Raw genomic sequence first — 16,535 nt, 5'->3', positions numbered from 1 at the left:
ACAGCAGACCACTGTGTACTACACAAAGGTCACCGTGGATTTAAAGTAGTTTGGCTGCGATTCTCTCTCATGAGTCAGCAACATTCCAAACGACACCTCCGTGTTCACATAGAAGCACTTCATATTCCTCAAAAGACAATGAGCCTCTACCTCGTCTCCACCTTAGTTCCACCTTGTCTCCAAAGTCTCCATCCTGACATTTCACCTTTTTTTTTGCAGCTGCTTTTATTTTGCCATGTGTGCGTTTGATTTATGCAGCTTCCCTGGTTTAAGTTCATTTCCTCCCTACACCTCCCTCAATTAATGTTGCTCAAATTAGCATTTGTTCTGCATTTCTGTTCCACGTGATGAGTTGAGTTGAAGTGAGGCTGTAGAGAGGCTGTTGTGAGGCTGCAGCTGCTTCATTATGAGTCCAATCTCAGCCAATCGGATTCAACGTGTCACAGATAATTCGGCCCTGACTCAGCAGCTCGGGCCAAGCCAGTGAATTAGTCAAATGGGTCCACTGCCCGGATTTGAGCCATTAGATTAGTGGAGATGATAAAACACAAAGCCCCAAATAGGATTTTATCTGCATATTATGGCCATATTTGTCAGATTATGTGGAGTGGGGGATAACGGCTGCAGAAACAAAGGTTTGATTCCCTTTAGAGAAAATATTGGAATCAATATTGGAATGTTGAGAATAGAGTTAAACCGAAAATAATGAAAGTTATTTGAGAAAAGGTCGTAATAAGGAGAATTAGGTCAAACTTTCAGTATTTGTTCTGAGTATGATATATACACCTCAACATATTGTTTTATATTATATTTTATAGTAGATTCATACTGTAGATGTATATTTATTCATAATGCATTAGATATTGTATATACTGTATATCTATATTGAAGTTGACATTTTGAGGGTAAAGTTTGGAATAAATGAAACTTGGAATCATCCTGATTTCTTTCCCTTTTGCCCGGCTCCAATTATGCAGAGAAAAAAGAAAGCGAAGACTTTTCGCTTGTCAAACGAATGTATTTTCAACCATTACCGTCTCTGCAGATGTCAAGTGTCGAGTGGAACACTTCACACACGTGTGTAAGCACACAGATCAAAAGCTGCTCCATTTCCATCTTAAAGCTGCATCAAAAAGAAAATCCCCGTCTCATCGTATATGAACCCAGCGAGTATAAAGTATAAAAGGATATATGCTGCTATTAAACGCTGCTCAGTCCATCCTCAATCAGCCAATCACATCACATCACCATCACAACGTAAGACGGCGTGATTGAGCCGTACAGAGGAGCTTCTTCACCAAGACACCACCAGGAAACTACTACATGTTAACAATTAAAGATGTTTAACAATATCTCTTTTGTTCTTTCTCCTTTCTTTTCATTTTCATTTCTGTCTGTCTGTCTTTTTCTTCTTTCACTCCCTTCAATTTTTCTCTTTCTTTCTCACTTTGTATCTTTTTTGCTTTACTTCTATCCTTACTTCTTTCTTTCTGTCTGTCTTTCATTCTTTCTTCTCCCCCCCCCCTCTGCAGGTCTGGGGAGTTCTCCCTGCTCGTCTCTGACTCTCAGCTCTTCTCCAAAGCCAAAGCCGTTCCTGTTCAGGCCGTGTCCGTGCAGGTAAGTCCAGCAGAAGGTGACGACTGATGATTTATGTTTACGGCGCTTCTCTGGGGACACCTCTGATTAAGAGCCTGGAGAGGAAGGAAGCGCCCTCACACATAACTGCCACAGACTGTGAGTGATTCGAATCATCAGAAGTCTGGAGATGTTTGCTGGTCCCTTCAGGAGCATTAACCGTAACGGAGGAACATTTGTTTCCAAGCTTAGTTTGCTGTGAGACGATAAACCATCTCCACTCGTCCTCGGGTCCAAATGACAGATCCACACTTTCTGTCTCTCTGAGGAGAGAAAAGTCAAGTTTGACTTTCTCGAATCCTTGTTGTGCGTCGTGGCTCGATTCCTCATTGACTTTAAACCTCCCCAATGTTTACTATTATAATTATTAGATGAATATTTTGGATCTCACGAAGCTCTTCTTCTTCTTTTGCTATTTTAATCTTTATGCTTTTAATAAGAATAGAATAGTAATAAAGATCCTGTAGTTCACATAAAGCATCTTGAGCTCCCTGGCTGGCCCGCTGCCTTAAGTGCATAAAGAAATCCCCCCCCCCCCCCCCCCCAGCCCCCCCATGCACAGAACGGAGACACCAGGTCAGCTGAGAGGTTCCTCTGTGCTTTAAGCACCAGAGTGAATAGAAACATGGAAACTGAGGCTTTGCAGCTCATCTGCATTCCTTCCTGTTGTTCGGCTGCGTCCCCGCGGACCCAAGCCGGGCCCTGATTGGTCGAGGTCGGCCTCGACAGCGGGGCCTCCATCGGTGCTGAGCCGACCTCCGATTTTAGCCCAAATATGGAAAATAATGAGGAAGAAAGGGAGCTCTGCTCTGTGTGTGTGTGTGTGTGTGTGTGTGTGTGTGTGTGTGTGTGTGTGTGTGTGTGTGTGTGTGCACTACACACACCAGGGAGGAAGAAGCAAATCAAAGCGATGACGCAATCACCTGAGTGGAAAATAGTTATCAGGAACAAGAAAGAACCCTGCGGCTGCGTCTGTGATCGACGCGCTGATGTCATGGCGTCTCTGTGTCCAGGTTGCTCGACTTTCTCTGCGTTATTAGCAGTGCCGGCTGATCCATGGGGGGGAGGGTCCAGGTTTTATTAAATGGAGTCATGGACATCAAGCTACACCAGCGTTACAAAGACATGTGGAATCATCTCCATCTTGTCCCACAATTCGAGATACTTAGTTTTTTCGTGTGGTGTAATTTATATTTCTCATCACTGGAGGCGAGATCAATCGTCGCGTTTATTTACGCACATTGTGACGTTCAAAGGCTCTCGTTCGCCTCTCCGCTCTTTGAAACATCCCCCCCCCCCAGATGGCACATGGGTAATTTACAGACATTTCCGACAACAACCACTCTGCGCTGTCTCCCCGTCTTTGAACTGGAGTCAGAAGGACCGACACCAGTCTGGTGTGTTTGCTGCTTTGCACCACGGAGCCACACAAGCACTGATGCAGCTCCAGGCCGCTTCCTGTCTTCCTGTCCTCCTGTCCTCCTGTCTGTGGGACAACTCGTCTTTGGACACCCGGTGGGACGCTGGTCTCCTGGAGAGGAAAGGGTTACACGCATCTACGACAACAGACCAAAGACAAACGGCCTCACGAAGGACGAGACGGAAGACGAGAGGAGGACGTCTGCTTCATGTGACCCGGAGGAGTCGCCCCCTGGAGGTCATTGAGGAGAACGCAGCTCACTTCCGTAACTCACCCCCCCCCCCCCCCCCCCCCCGTAGACGAGAGGACTTGAGAGGACTAAATCTCTACAAGGGAACACGCTGCCACTGTTTTCCCCCAGAATGCACAGGGAATCGAAGAAGAGGTCGACTTTGAGACGGTTGGCGATGTGCGGCTCGAAGGGGAAGAAGAGGAATAGTTGATTCAAATCCTGTCAGATCTGCAGCCAGCGGGCTCCTCAGAATGTAATAGCCTCAGGAATGAGAGATCTGAGCAGCCGATACCCCCCCCCAGCCCCCCCACCCTGGCTTTCTGAGAGGAGTCGCTGCTTCTTTTGAACAAAAAAAGAAAAAAAGTCCTCCAAGAGTCCGGTGGTCGCACACATCTTCATCTCAAAGAGGGAACCTTTGTGTTTCTGACCTTTAGGATGATCAGCTGTCAATCATTACCACTTGATACATATATAACATTCCACGTGTTCTTTTGCTTGATTAAGGGCTGTTTTATGCATATATACATATATATTAAAAATATATTTGAAAGGAAGTGAATGGAAGTCTTCATATTATGAACTGATATTATTATGAGTTGCAGTACATGTCTCTGGTAGAGACCTGTCAATCACAGTAAGCCCCGCCTTGAAGCATGCCCTGCTTTATGGTCTGTGTGACTCTACATGGACACAAGACTTGAAACTAGACATAGAGACTATAAACCTACTCCCGTGGGCCGATGGCCCCATAAAACACCTCCGCCCCCCCCCCGTCTGAACTCAATCCGCCCTCATCAAACAACAAACAGAGAAACAGTGAGAACATCTTCCTTCCCAAACACCCCCCTCACCCCCCTCGCCTGAGTGGGCCTTGTTTGTTTTTTGGCCGCCTCCGGGGTGGGGGGGCTGGTGGTTGCCTTGAGTCAGCGGGCATGTCTTAGCAGGCCCCCCCCCACCAACCGGCAACACATCTGAAAGCCTTTTGTTTTCCTGAAGAGACACACAGGATTAAGGTGGAGGCCCCGGGGGCCCGTCGCCTGTCTCCTGGAGATAAATATGACACCAAACCAGCCCCCCAAGACAGAACGAAGACCAACAACCCCCCCATACACCCCCCCAACACACACACTTTGGTTCAACGAGGGAGTGTGTGTGTGTGTGTGTGTGCGTGTGAGTCTCTTCCCACATTTTTTCTTTCTGGCGCCAGCTTGTTTCATAACCCCCCCCCCCCCCCCCAGCTTAGCCTGCTGCAAAAAAAGAGCTGGAGTTCTGCCAGCAGCCGCTGAGTGCAACAAATTGGACCCGAGCCTCGGAGCCCCCCCCCCCCCCCAACTTACGCCCCCGACGCTGCCGAGTTGCAAACCCAGAAGACGAGAAGTCGTTGCGTCCTCATTAGGACGTGACTCCAATGAGTCACCCATGACCCCTGACCTCCTGGGTGCTCTGTACCTGCTCCAGGTGCCAACGATAATCTGATATTCACTTGTCTTTTGTCTCTTCTTTGGTCTCTGGGACATCCGTCTCTGTCCTTTGGGGTCCTCATCAGGGTCTTCAATCACTGGTTGATGGGAGCTAACGCTACGAGCTAAGAGGCTGAAAGCTGATTCAAGTTTCAATTAGCTCATCAGAAACGGCCTGATCTCCTGCTGTAACCCTCAGGAGTCACACCCTCACACCCTCCCGCTCTGTAATCCACTCTGGGTGGGGGGGGGTGGGGGGGGGAGAATTTGTCCTCTTGCTGTCTTCCCTTCTCACTGACTCCCCTTTGTTCTCTTTTCCTTGTATATTTTGTCGCACAGACTCTGAACCTTTTCTCCTCCGACCCCTTTTCAGCCCCCGAGGGTCGCGGTTCTCGCTCCGCTCCTCGTGGACGGCCGCGGCGCCGCGGCGCCCGTCACCAAGTCGGTCCTGCGGGTCGACGACCCCGACAACGCGGCCGACGTCCTGGTCATGGTCCTCGAGCCGCCCCGGCACGGCCGGCTGACCCGTCTCCACGGCGACCGGGCCCTCAGCCGCTTCAAGCTGGAGGAGCTGACGCGGGAGCAGATCCGCTACGTCCACGACGGCGCCGAGGACGCCGAGGACGCGGCGGTGCTGCAGGTCAACGACGGCCACAGCTACAGGAACGTCCTGCTCCAAGTCCGCATCGGACAGAAGGTACGGGGGGGGCGGGGGGGATGCCTTCTCATGACGTCACTGGCTTGTTATGACGTCACTGGCTCGTTAGCCATGCTTTCCATTTTTAATCTTCTCAACCAATGGATGAAGGGATGAATGAATGAAACGTTATGCTCAATATTAAGGACAAGGCTGTTTTCGGGGCTCTCTGGGGTTTCATCTGCATCGTGCTGCTCGCCTCGAACATCTCTGCAGACACAAGTCTTCCATCAATAATGGAGGACGTTACGCTTTTGAGCCGAATCAGTGTGTTGCAGCTCGCGCCTGTGACTCTAAAGTCGATGAATTATTTGTGTTGTTCAAAGGATCTTCTTGGTGGTTTCAGGTTCAAATGTGAGAGGAAAGCGAGAAACATCTGCTCCGTGCTGCACATCTGCATTCGTTACATTGCACACTTGTATTTAAAGAGTCTAGAAGATGTTTAACGAAGAAGAAGTCGTTCATCAGCTGCAAAGTAATTCTCCTGTTTTAAGAAGTTCATCATTACTAGTCGGTGCTGATTGACAGCTGACCACTGAGCTCCTTTAAACTCCTTCAATCGTTCCAGAGCATCTCATTAATCACGCTGATTACTCCCAGCGAGCCCCAGACAAACGTCACACACACACACACACACACACACACACAGACACACACACACACACACACACGATATTGAAGAGGTGTAAACAGTTTATTTATAGATTGCATTCTGCAAAAGAAAATGACATTTAAAAAAAGAACTTTGACTATTTGAGTGTGTTTGAGAGGAAACCTTCAGCCTGTGACTCACGGCTGGTTCTCTATTTTCAGTGAGATGTTTTGGAGGCCGGCCTCTGTTTGTCTGGCTGCTTACAGATGGGGAGCTTCAGGCTCTCCTCCTCTGCTTCTTCTCTTCTGTAAATCAATGACATCCCACACACACACACACACAGCCTCGTATCTACTGCATGTCCTGATGCTGGAGGATGACAGGATGAACAGCGTGATGGAGGGCTGAGACACTGCACTTGATTAATATCAGAATCTTTCTGCAGCGTATTTCTGTCTCTGCACAGACATCAGTGAGGACATTTGGGGGGGAGGGGGGGCACCAGTAACCGCGGGGAGGGGGGGGGGGGGCACCAGTAACCGCGGGGATGTAGACTTCTCCCAGCAGAGAGAGCGGCTTCCTGTTATCTGCGAACGCGGGCGGCCGCACGTGCACGCGCACACGTGCACTCTGGGTGTCACACACACCTGTGCACACACAGGTAGTCTGTTATCACCCACAGAGTGTGTGCTGCAGGAGTCTGTGTGTTCCAGTGAAAAACATCCCACCTTCTCTAATACCCCCCAGCGACACTCACCCCCCCCCCCTCCTACATCCCCCCCCGACGGGTCGCTCTACCTCAGATCAATGCGTCACATTCCTGAGTTCTGCTGACAGCTGAGCAGGGATTGATGCGCGGCCTCTGATTGGTGGAGGGGGCTGCAGGGTGGGGGGGGGTCAGGTGACGGCCATGCTGATTGACAGCTCCCGACCCTGAGGTGTGGAATAAAACAAGCTGAGCAAACGTCAGGCTGCACCCCTGACGTCACGTGTTCTTCTCACACGCCGTATTCCTCAGTGGGACGAAAGTCATGTGATTGAAATGAACTCGTGATTAGGCCCCCTGTGAGTAATCTGACATGAAAGCGTTCATATCATGTGATTCAGGCCCCGCCCTCGCCCGTCACCTGGGTGAAGGAAGGAGGAATGGTGCGACTGGGCAGAAGATACCTGAAGGCGGCCCGCAAGGGAGTCAGCAGCGACGGCGTGGTCTACACCATCGTCGCAGCGGGCGGGAAACCCAAACACGGTACCGAGTCACGTGACATCGTCATGTGATCTTCTCACCTGGGATAAACCACGTGTTCATTTCACCTCTGTGTGGTTCATCACATCCTTTATTAACTGTGTGCATCTGATACGTCATCCACGTATTTCACGTATAGCGAGTGTGTTTCTATTGTAACATGTCATTATAACCCCGCCCCCCCAGGTGAGGTGGTGCTGGTCCCCATGCCGGCCGACGGCCCCGCAGACGGGTGGCGCCCCCCGCTGACCGACGACCGTGGCTTCACGGCCACGACCTCCTTCACCCAGCAGGACGTGGACGACGGCGCCGTCTGGTACCGCCACTTTGGGGGCGGCGGCTCCGACGGCGACTCGTTCCGGTTCCAGGTCGGTTCTCCTTCTTCAGGTCGCAACTTCAGGCACACGGCTGGTCCCGTCCCGCGTTATGCAAGCCACACGCCTCTTACAGCCAATCTTACCCACAATCCTTTGCACAGCCTATTCGTGAGACAAATAGGGTCAAAGTTCAAGGTGGCGTGTGGTGATGCTGCAGCAGGACGCGTCTCCGTGTCTCAGGAGAAGGAAGCGAATTACATAAAGACATATTATACTACGGGTGGACCTATAAATACATTCAGAAAGGTAATAAAATAAAATAGATCCTCTCTGAGACGAGGAGGCCTCGGGGGAGGAGGGGGGAGGAGGAGGAGGGCAGGGGGGGGGCGACAGAGACGAATGTAATCGTTCCTGTTGGTTCTTTGTCTTCCTCTGAAGGCTTCTTTGAAGTTCTCTCTCACTCCCATGTGATTACTTCTTCCCTTTTGCTTCATCCCTCCCTCCTCCTCCTCCTCCCCCCCCACCCCCCCTCCTCCTCCCCCTCACGAATCTCTTTCACATCCTTCTTTCCCTTAGTTTTTTTCTCTTTCATAACGATGCCATTGTTTGTACAAGACGGTTTGTAAAACAGGTCCTTCATGATTTCATGATATAAGTTACACACACACACACACACACACACACACACGCACGCACCCACACACACACACACAGCGTCTTTGGCTGCATCCATCACAGCACTACGTTTCAATTACACGGCTCCAAATTGAAGTCCCGCTACGCTGTGGTTTATATTAAAGAGTGTAAATGAAGTTCTGTGTTATTTTAAACATTCGTTCATGTCCAATATCTATGTAAACATAGATCTGCTTCATTGGTATTCTTGCCGTTTCCATGGTGATTTGTTGGTTCACTCTCCATCACATCTTTGCATCTCACTTCCAGAGATCCTGCCTCTAAACACAATATTCATATATTTAATACACAAGCTGATAGAAACACTGTTTATTGAGACAATGTGCTGCAGATAAAGACTTCAAACTTAAGAGAAGATTGGAGTGTATCGTCTTAAAGATATATTATAAAGAGAGAGTGTGTGTGTGTGTGTGTGTGCAGGTCTCCACAGAGGCTGCTGCGGTCCAGCAGAGCAGCATCCAGACCTTCACCATCGGAGTCCTGCCTCAGATCCCCGGGTTCCCTCAGCTGGCCCCCGACTGCAACCTGCAGGTCACGGTAAGGCCTCCAAGAAGCAACTCAGCAGAGACTGTTAAAGATGTGAAAAATGCATGTTGATGTGTGTGTGTGTGTGTGTGTGTGTGTGTGCAGGCTCTGGAGGACCAGCTGACAGTGATAACACCTTCAGCTCTGTCCTTCGTCGACTCTGAGACTCCCAGCGAGAAGCTCATCTACAACATCACCAAACCGCTACCGCAGGGACAAGGTCAGCAACGCAGACACACACACACACACACACACACACACACACAGGGAGCTCTATAATGCAGAGAAGATTAAAAGGATCAGAAGTTGTGTCAGGAGCTTTAGAATTAGATCCTCTGAGCTCGTGTTTGGGTTTAAAGGCACTTTGCTCCCTGTTGCCCACGAGCAAGGCACCCCCCCCCCCCTGTGGGGCGGCGGTTTGATTCCCTCTGTCCCGTCCTCAGGGGCCTTGGAACACGTGGACCGGCCCTACGGCGCCGTGCAGCTCTTCACGCAGGCCGAGGTCAACCAGGGGAAGCTGGTCTACAGGCCGCCGCGGGCCCCCTCCCACCTGCAGGAGCTGTACCAGTACTCCTTCATCGGTGAGACACACACAGGCTGCGCTAGTCAATCAATAAGGAAGATACAAAAAGTGAATGTGAGGCCATTTCAGAAATAAACTTCACAGAAAAACAACTTTGACTTCGGCAGCATTTACATTTCATTAACTTTAAATGTTCTTCTGGTTTGAGTTTCACTCTGTACCTCCAAGCTAACGTTAGCTAGCATGCTATAGACAGATACGCAAGCCCCGTAAAGCTCGGCTCCAGTTCTCTCAGGAGGTCTTCAGCGCTCCTTGTGGAGGAGCACGAGGAGCACGAGGAGAACATCCTGTTGAGGTTCTTGTGTCTCGGTTGGATCCACTTCTTTCACCTCACAGCCTCCTTTTCCACCCTAACAGGCCTGCCGGAGTCGCTGAGCGTCTATTTCACAGGTGAATACGCCATCTTTCTCCGTCCAGAGAGGAGGAGGAAGAGGAGGAGGCATTCGTTACCTCGCTCCTCTTTTTTATTTTAACCTCGTCTCTTCCATTCCACACTAAATCTTCTTCATCCTCAGTCTTCTGCTCCCTCCAACCACCAATCAACTGCCTGTCCCCCCCCCACCCCCCCCTCCCTCGCCCTTTAATCTCTCATATTGTGTTTTCATCTCTCCTCTTGTGACATTCTTCTCCTCCTCCTCGCTCTTCTTTTCTGACCTCAATTTCTCCTCTCTCTCTCTCTCCTCCTGCACCCTTCATCTCTCCTCCTCCTCCTCATCCCCAGTCTGAATTTCCTTTCTCCCCCTCTTCCTCTTTCCTGTTGTTTACTTTACTGTAGTCCTTGAGGCACACACACACACACACACACACACACGTATACACACACACACACTCCATCCTGCTACTTTAAAGGGAAGTAAACAAACAAAGCAACAAGTTATCACTGGTCCCTTCGAGCTACTCGTACTTATCTTGAATATATAAGATATTTAAAGACATCTATATGTTGTTGAATTGATTCGTTGTTCAAGCATCGTTAGAATTCTTCATCAAAGTCGTTTCCTCACACAGACCTGTCAATCATTCTCCAGCTCAGCTTCATCGCGCATCATTTGTTGCCTCTCTGTTTTCTTTAGTCTTTAGTTTGGCTTTTTGTTTCCTCCCATTGGACACAAAGAGGTGTTCCTGTGCCCGCTCTCTGATGGTTGTGTTGTTGTTGTTGTTGTTGTTGTTGTTGTTGCCCTCAGTGTCGGACGGAGAACACACAACCCCCGAGCTGGACTTCTCCATCCTGCTGCTGTCCAACCACCAGCAGCCGCCGCTCTTCCAGGTCCTGGACCCGCTGCTGGAGGTCGGGCTGGGAGGACAGGCCGCCATAGGTGAGACGCACACACACACACACACACACACACGCACACACACGCGCACACACACGTGGTGACGCAGGCGTCTCTCTAAGGTAGAGAGAGAAAGAGCCTGCTTCATCTCCCTCAACACTCCTTCCTCTTCTTCTTTCTCGTCTTCTTCTTCATGTGTGTGTGTGTGTGCGTGTGTGTGTGTGTGTGTGTGCGTGTGTGTGCGTGCGTGTGTGTGTGTGTGTGTGTGCACGTGTGAGCAGGCGGGCAGCAGCTGGCCGTGAGCGACGCCGACACGGCTCCAGACGACCTGGAGTTCGAGCTGGTCGAGGCTCCCGTCCACGGCGAGCTGGTGAAGAGCGACGGCAGCGCACAGCGGCGCCTGGTCAACGGTGAGAGTCGGGGGACGCACACACACACACACACACACACACACACACACACACACACACACACACGCACACACACACACGCTCACACCTCTCCGTCCCCCCCAGGCGACGTCTTCACTTTCAGCGACGTCACCCGCCACGTTCTGCTCTACCGGCACGCCGGCCTCACCGACCAGGAGGACGCCATCACCTTCTCCGTCAGCGACGGCATCTCCATGGCGACCACCACGGTGCAGGTGGCGGTGCTGGGCGCCGGGGGCGACGGGCCCCAGCGGGACTCGGCGGCCACGCTGTCGCTGGAGGTGGCCGAGAAGAGCAGCAGCGTGATCCGCCGCTCGCACCTGGCCTACACGGTGAGGTCACCGCAGGTCACCGCAGGGAGGGTTGACTTTTGTCTCGGGCCAAGGAGACGACCCGTCTGTCTTTGCGTCTCTCGTTAGGACGACACGTCCTCAGACGAGCAGATCCAGATCCAGCTGGTGTCGGTGCCGATGTACGGCCTGCTGACCCGCAGCGAGTCTCAGCAGCAGCACCGGGAGCTGAAGGAGTACTCGTCCTTCAGCATGCGGGACGTGGACGAGCACCGGATCAGGTAGGAGCCTGGGGGGGGGCGGAGTGGGCGGGGCTTCTGTCGGCCTGCTGAGACGTTTAGCTTCTCTCTTTTATCTCCTCACGAGACGCTCAGGGAACGTCAACGTTAGCGGAACAAATTACCTGGATATCATTTAGTACCCCCCCCCCCCCCCCTCCCCCCTCACACACACACACACACATTACGCTCAGTTACTCAGCCTGATGGCAATTAGCATCGCTCTGCTATCACCTGCTAGAGGTACCGAGGCTGCATAAGCAATAAATACTCACACTATAACTGTCTTTTCCTCCGAGGGAGGGGGGCAGGGGGGGATCTGCAAATCGCCTGCATTGCTTTGGTCTCCGTGGCGTTTCGTACAAACATGAGAAGTAGTTTAATGGGAGTAGTTTTATGGGATTAGCGGAGGGGGGGGGTTATTAGTCCTCATCAGAGGACATTCCTTGGAAGACACGTGTCTCCGCCCACAGGTACGTCACCTCGCTGGAGACGGGCAGCCAGCCGGTCACCGACGTCTTCCACTTCGTGGTGTACGACGTCGACAACAATCGCCTCGACAACCAGATGTGCAGCATCAGCATCACCGCGGCGCCCAGGCCGCCGCCCGCCGTCACCGTCCGCAGCGCCATCGAGGTACACGCGCCGTCCTGAGGGAGGGGTGGCTATGTGGGGGGCACATAACTCACTTCAGTGCTCCTCAAGGTCCAGGAGGGGGGCCGCGTGCAGCTGTCCACCAATCACATCGCGGTGTCGGACCTGGACACGCCCAGGAAGGAGCTGCTGGTTTGGCTGGTCCGCCCCCCCGAGCACGGCTTCATCGAGAACACCAACAGAGGTGAGAGCGCCCGAGGGGGGGGGGGGGGGGGGATCCTGGGGGGGTTCAGTGAGTTCCAGCTGATTGGCCCAATTAGCATTGAACATTCTAAGATTATTTAAGCTGCTAAAAGAAGTTAAATGGTGAATGAATCCAATCCGTGTGACAGGAAGCCTCATTGATTTCATACCTTCATGCTGTTTACTGCATTTATCTCCACGAGGTAAAACAAGTGTGAAGAATGGCCGAGACGTGTTGAGTGTTTGTAACACTGTAAAGTGACGCCTCACATTCACTCACTGCTTTATGACCCAAAAAGAGAAGGAGAAGGAGACAAAGGGTGAATGTGTATGTAGATTTATGAGACCTTCAATAAGCCTGAATCGTGGGATCCAGAGGACTGTGACCTCTGGAAAGCTTTATTCCAGTGCTGAAGCTGCTGAAAGGTTGATTCTGCCCTCTGCGCTTCCTTCATTACGCTAACTCATCGCACTGACAAGGATCCCTCACAGGAATTATCTGATGGAAAAAATAGGAAAATGCAAGCAAGAGGAGTTGAGAAAAGAGCTGCATGATGGGAAATGCTCGACCTTCGCTTGCGACCACGAGGCCACGACTTTACCCGTTTATAAATGACCGCAGCGCTGCAATAACGACACGTTAAAAACTAGTCAGACTGTTACCTCCAGAGGAGTCGCCCCCTGCAGGTCACCCCCCCCCCCCTGACAGCGTGTTGATTTGTGAGGAACAGATGTGGAGCCATATTAATGCAGACAAGTCGACATGCAGAGAGAAGTCTGCAGAGGCGTGAAAGACAGATGTTGTGTATATCAATATTTATATATAATATATCAATATATTTTTAATATATTTATTTATATACATATGTTCCTGTGTTTATATTCATGCCGCAGTAGACCAGCAGCTGGCTGCAGCTTCCTGTCTCCGTGTCCTTGGAGACGGACAGTCGTTGGTATTCAGAGGGGCGGCGGGGTGTGTGTGTGTGTGGATATGCAAATGAGCTCTCTGGGGAAGCATGATTTGTATTAGCACATAAACTTAGACGAAGGTTGAGGCTGTTATACATTTTAATAATAACAGTGTTCATCCATTTATTTATTCCATGTTATAATTAACACATTATGCAGTCACACCTTTAGACGTTTTATTACATTTTGCTGCAAATGTAAAAAGTTTTAGGAGAGCGATGAACTAGCAGACTTAAATTATTTATTATTATATTATTACTGCTTTAAGAAATGTTTGATGAGTTTATAAAACTTGAATCGTCCTCCACTACAACAATTTAAATGTAACTTTCTTGGACTTATTTAGTAATTTCTCCTTTATTATTACTCATCACGTCCCTGAACACAACTCACTTCCTGCAGTGACCCCCCCGAGGGTCAGATAAGAGAGCTCGCCTCATAGCCAGAGACGATGGACACACACACGATGTGTTCAAGGACCATCAGACATCTGGGCACAAGTGTTTTAGCGAGTGGCTCAGATTACTGATTGTTTATATGTAAAATATGCTTTTCCACTGTTGGGGGGGGGGGGGGGGAGTTGGTGGCTCGGGGGGGTCCAGACTGATGACTGTCCCTCGGTTGTCTCGTGCAGGCAGCTCGCAGGTCGTCACCCCCGACGTGCCGTTCTCCGTGGACGACCTGGCGTCCGACCGCGTCTTCTACGTCCAGGAGGCTCCGGCCCGACGCGACGTCTTCAGCTTCTACGTCAGCGACGGGCAAAGCCAGACGGAGGCCTTCCACCTCCAGATCCACATCCAGGTAGGCGGTTGCTACGGAAACCAGGAGAAAGAAACATAGTTTCCTTTTTTATATTGATTGTTTTTTTCAGGTGAAAAAAAATGATTTTCTTTATTTTTCCAATTTCTGGGGTGAAAATATACAGTAATGAAAAAATATTACCAAGTATTTGCTTTTTTTTTTTTTTTATTTGGAATTGATGATGCTGTCAGTTAGTATCTGTGTGTGTGTGTGTGTGTGTGTGTGTGTGTGTGTGTGTGTGTGCTGAGTGGAGAAATCAATAAAAGAAACAAGCTCAGCTGCATCTTGTCAGCTCTCGTCTCTGCTTCTATTTTGAAGACGTTCAGCAACCATCTTCATCTTCATCATCTGCTCATTGTTTTTTACCTTGTCCCTCAGAAATTAGGACAGTTTGTCCCTGTGGTTGTAGTTGGCTCATGATGTCCTCTCTTGTCCTCAGCAGAGTGGAGAGGACAGGTTGTCCCTGTGGTTGTAGTTGGCTCATGATGTCCTCTCTTGTCCTCAGCAGAGTGGAGAGGACAGGTTGTCCCTGTGGTTGTACTTGGCTCATGATGTCCTCTCTTGTCCTCAGCAGAGTGGAGAGGACAGGTTGTCCCTGTGGTTGTAGTTGGCTCATGATGTCCTCTCTTGTCCTCAGCAGAGTGGAGAGGACAGGTTGTCCCTGTGGTTGTACTTGGCTCATGATGTCCTCTCTTGTCCTCAGCAGAGTGGAGAGGACAGGTTGTCCCTGTGGTTGTAGTTGGCGCATGATGTCCTCTCTTGTCCTCAGCAGAGTGGAGAGGACAGACAGCCCGTGGTGGCGGTCAGCAGCATCCATGTGGAGGAAAACTCGGGAGTGGTCATCACCAACTCGTCCCTCAGCGTCCTGGACCAGGACACGCCGGAGAACGAGATCCTCTTCACCATCATCAGGAAGCCCTCCTACGGTGAGGACAGAGGACATGTGTCCCCCCCCACACACACACACAGCCATTCTTCACTGACCTCCCAGCGCTCCGATTCCCCGACGCCTCCTAAACCTCCCAAATTCAGACCTAAATAAATAAAGATATCTATAACGATACACATGAGACCCCCTCCCCTCCCACACATACACGCCCCCCCCCAGCGTGGACGGCTGATGGGACACACATACACACACACACACAGTTATTTGTCAAACTGTAATAAATGAATCGCTAGATTCATTGAACCAAATGAGCCGAAGGTCCTGAAAGATGCTAAGAGACCGTTCACGGTTCATTTATATGTTTATATATATTTGTAGATCATTTGAGGATATTTTGATGATAATTTGAACAGTTGATGTTTCCGGGTTTTTTAAATAAACAAACATTTTCTTTCTTGTATTTACGATATAATTCTATGATTCTAATCTCCGCACTTATTTATTTATTTACCTTTAACGAGCAATCCCCTGAAACGCAGTTAATATGATTCACCACCAGCCTCGTGAATACAAAGGCCAATGGAATATTTGTTGTGTGTATTTGTGTGTATAGTTGTATGTATATTGTTGTATCCATATACTCAGTAGTCTCCTCTCTCTCCTCAGGAAAACTCCGCAGGCGTCAGTTCTACTCCGAGCCGCTGGAGAAGGGGCGTGTCCTCACGCAGGGCTCCACCTTCACCTACCAGGACGTCGTGGACCAGCTGCTGGTCTACACGCCCGAGACCGTCAGCGGGGGCGCCGACGAGATGGGCTTCACCCTCACCGACGGCGTGTCCACGCACACGGGCCGCCTGGAGTTCACCATGGACGTCAGGAGGAGCGAGGGCCCCCGCATGACCGTCAACAGGGGCCTGCAGCTGGCGGCGGGTGAGGGGAGGGGGGGGGGCAGAGGCAGAGGCAGGGGGCGGGGGGGAGGCCTCGCTGGAGACAAAGACATCCAGCGCTGTTTTCTGCCTGTTTTTTGCAGGTTCTTCTGCTAAGATCACGGAGCAGAACCTGAAGGCGTCGGACTTGGACTCGGACAACCTGAAGCTCCGCTACGTCCTCACCAGAGACCCCCCCTTCGGCCGCCTCCGCCTGGGCCTGGAGAAGGTCACCGTGAAGGGGCCGGTCCAGAGCTTCACCCAGGACCACGTCAACAGAGGTTCTTCTTCTGTCCCTTTAGTCCCACCGTTCAGAAGGTCTTAGAACTTCTGCAGAAACCCAAAAGGACCCTAAAGTATATTTCTATGAACATACTTACTCAGTGAGCTGAGGAGACCAAGGTCTCCTGGGTCCTGCGTGGAGGAAGTCTCCTAAA

The 16,535-nt window shown here is 50.7% G+C and overlaps 1 protein-coding gene across 3 annotated transcripts in view; it reads left to right on the top strand.

Moving 5' to 3' along the window:
• The window catches only part of fras1 (Fraser extracellular matrix complex subunit 1), a 99,256-nt gene that overhangs the window by 60,274 nt on the left and 22,447 nt on the right, over positions 1 to 16,535 (top strand). The window contains exons 27-44 of one of the 3 annotated variants that reach the window (XM_062562601.1): positions 1,533 to 1,617; positions 5,121 to 5,444; positions 7,144 to 7,285; positions 7,469 to 7,650; positions 8,716 to 8,832; positions 8,926 to 9,040; positions 9,264 to 9,401; positions 9,761 to 9,793; positions 10,588 to 10,719; positions 10,959 to 11,087; positions 11,193 to 11,440; positions 11,528 to 11,679; positions 12,150 to 12,312; positions 12,382 to 12,514; positions 14,117 to 14,283; positions 15,056 to 15,209; positions 15,839 to 16,102; positions 16,203 to 16,379. In XM_062562601.1, the coding sequence (XP_062418585.1) occupies positions 1,533 to 1,617; positions 5,121 to 5,444; positions 7,144 to 7,285; positions 7,469 to 7,650; positions 8,716 to 8,832; positions 8,926 to 9,040; positions 9,264 to 9,401; positions 9,761 to 9,793; positions 10,588 to 10,719; positions 10,959 to 11,087; positions 11,193 to 11,440; positions 11,528 to 11,679; positions 12,150 to 12,312; positions 12,382 to 12,514; positions 14,117 to 14,283; positions 15,056 to 15,209; positions 15,839 to 16,102; positions 16,203 to 16,379 (2,855 nt within the window). Of the gene's footprint in view, positions 1 to 1,532; positions 1,618 to 5,120; positions 5,445 to 7,143; positions 7,286 to 7,468; positions 7,651 to 8,715; positions 8,833 to 8,925; positions 9,041 to 9,263; positions 9,402 to 9,760; positions 9,794 to 10,587; positions 10,720 to 10,958; positions 11,088 to 11,192; positions 11,441 to 11,527; positions 11,680 to 12,149; positions 12,313 to 12,381; positions 12,515 to 14,116; positions 14,284 to 15,052; positions 15,210 to 15,838; positions 16,103 to 16,202; positions 16,380 to 16,535 lie in introns of all 3 variants that reach the window. The other 2 variants (XM_062562600.1, XM_062562602.1) reach the window with 2 other exon arrangements.

Source organism: Pungitius pungitius, chromosome 5 (assembly GCF_949316345.1).
Source record: "Pungitius pungitius chromosome 5, fPunPun2.1, whole genome shotgun sequence".
Classification (NCBI taxonomy): domain Eukaryota; kingdom Metazoa; phylum Chordata; class Actinopteri; order Perciformes; family Gasterosteidae; genus Pungitius; species Pungitius pungitius.
The sequence above is the reverse complement of the archived record's forward strand: the minus strand, read 5'-3'. Positions and strand labels throughout refer to the sequence as shown.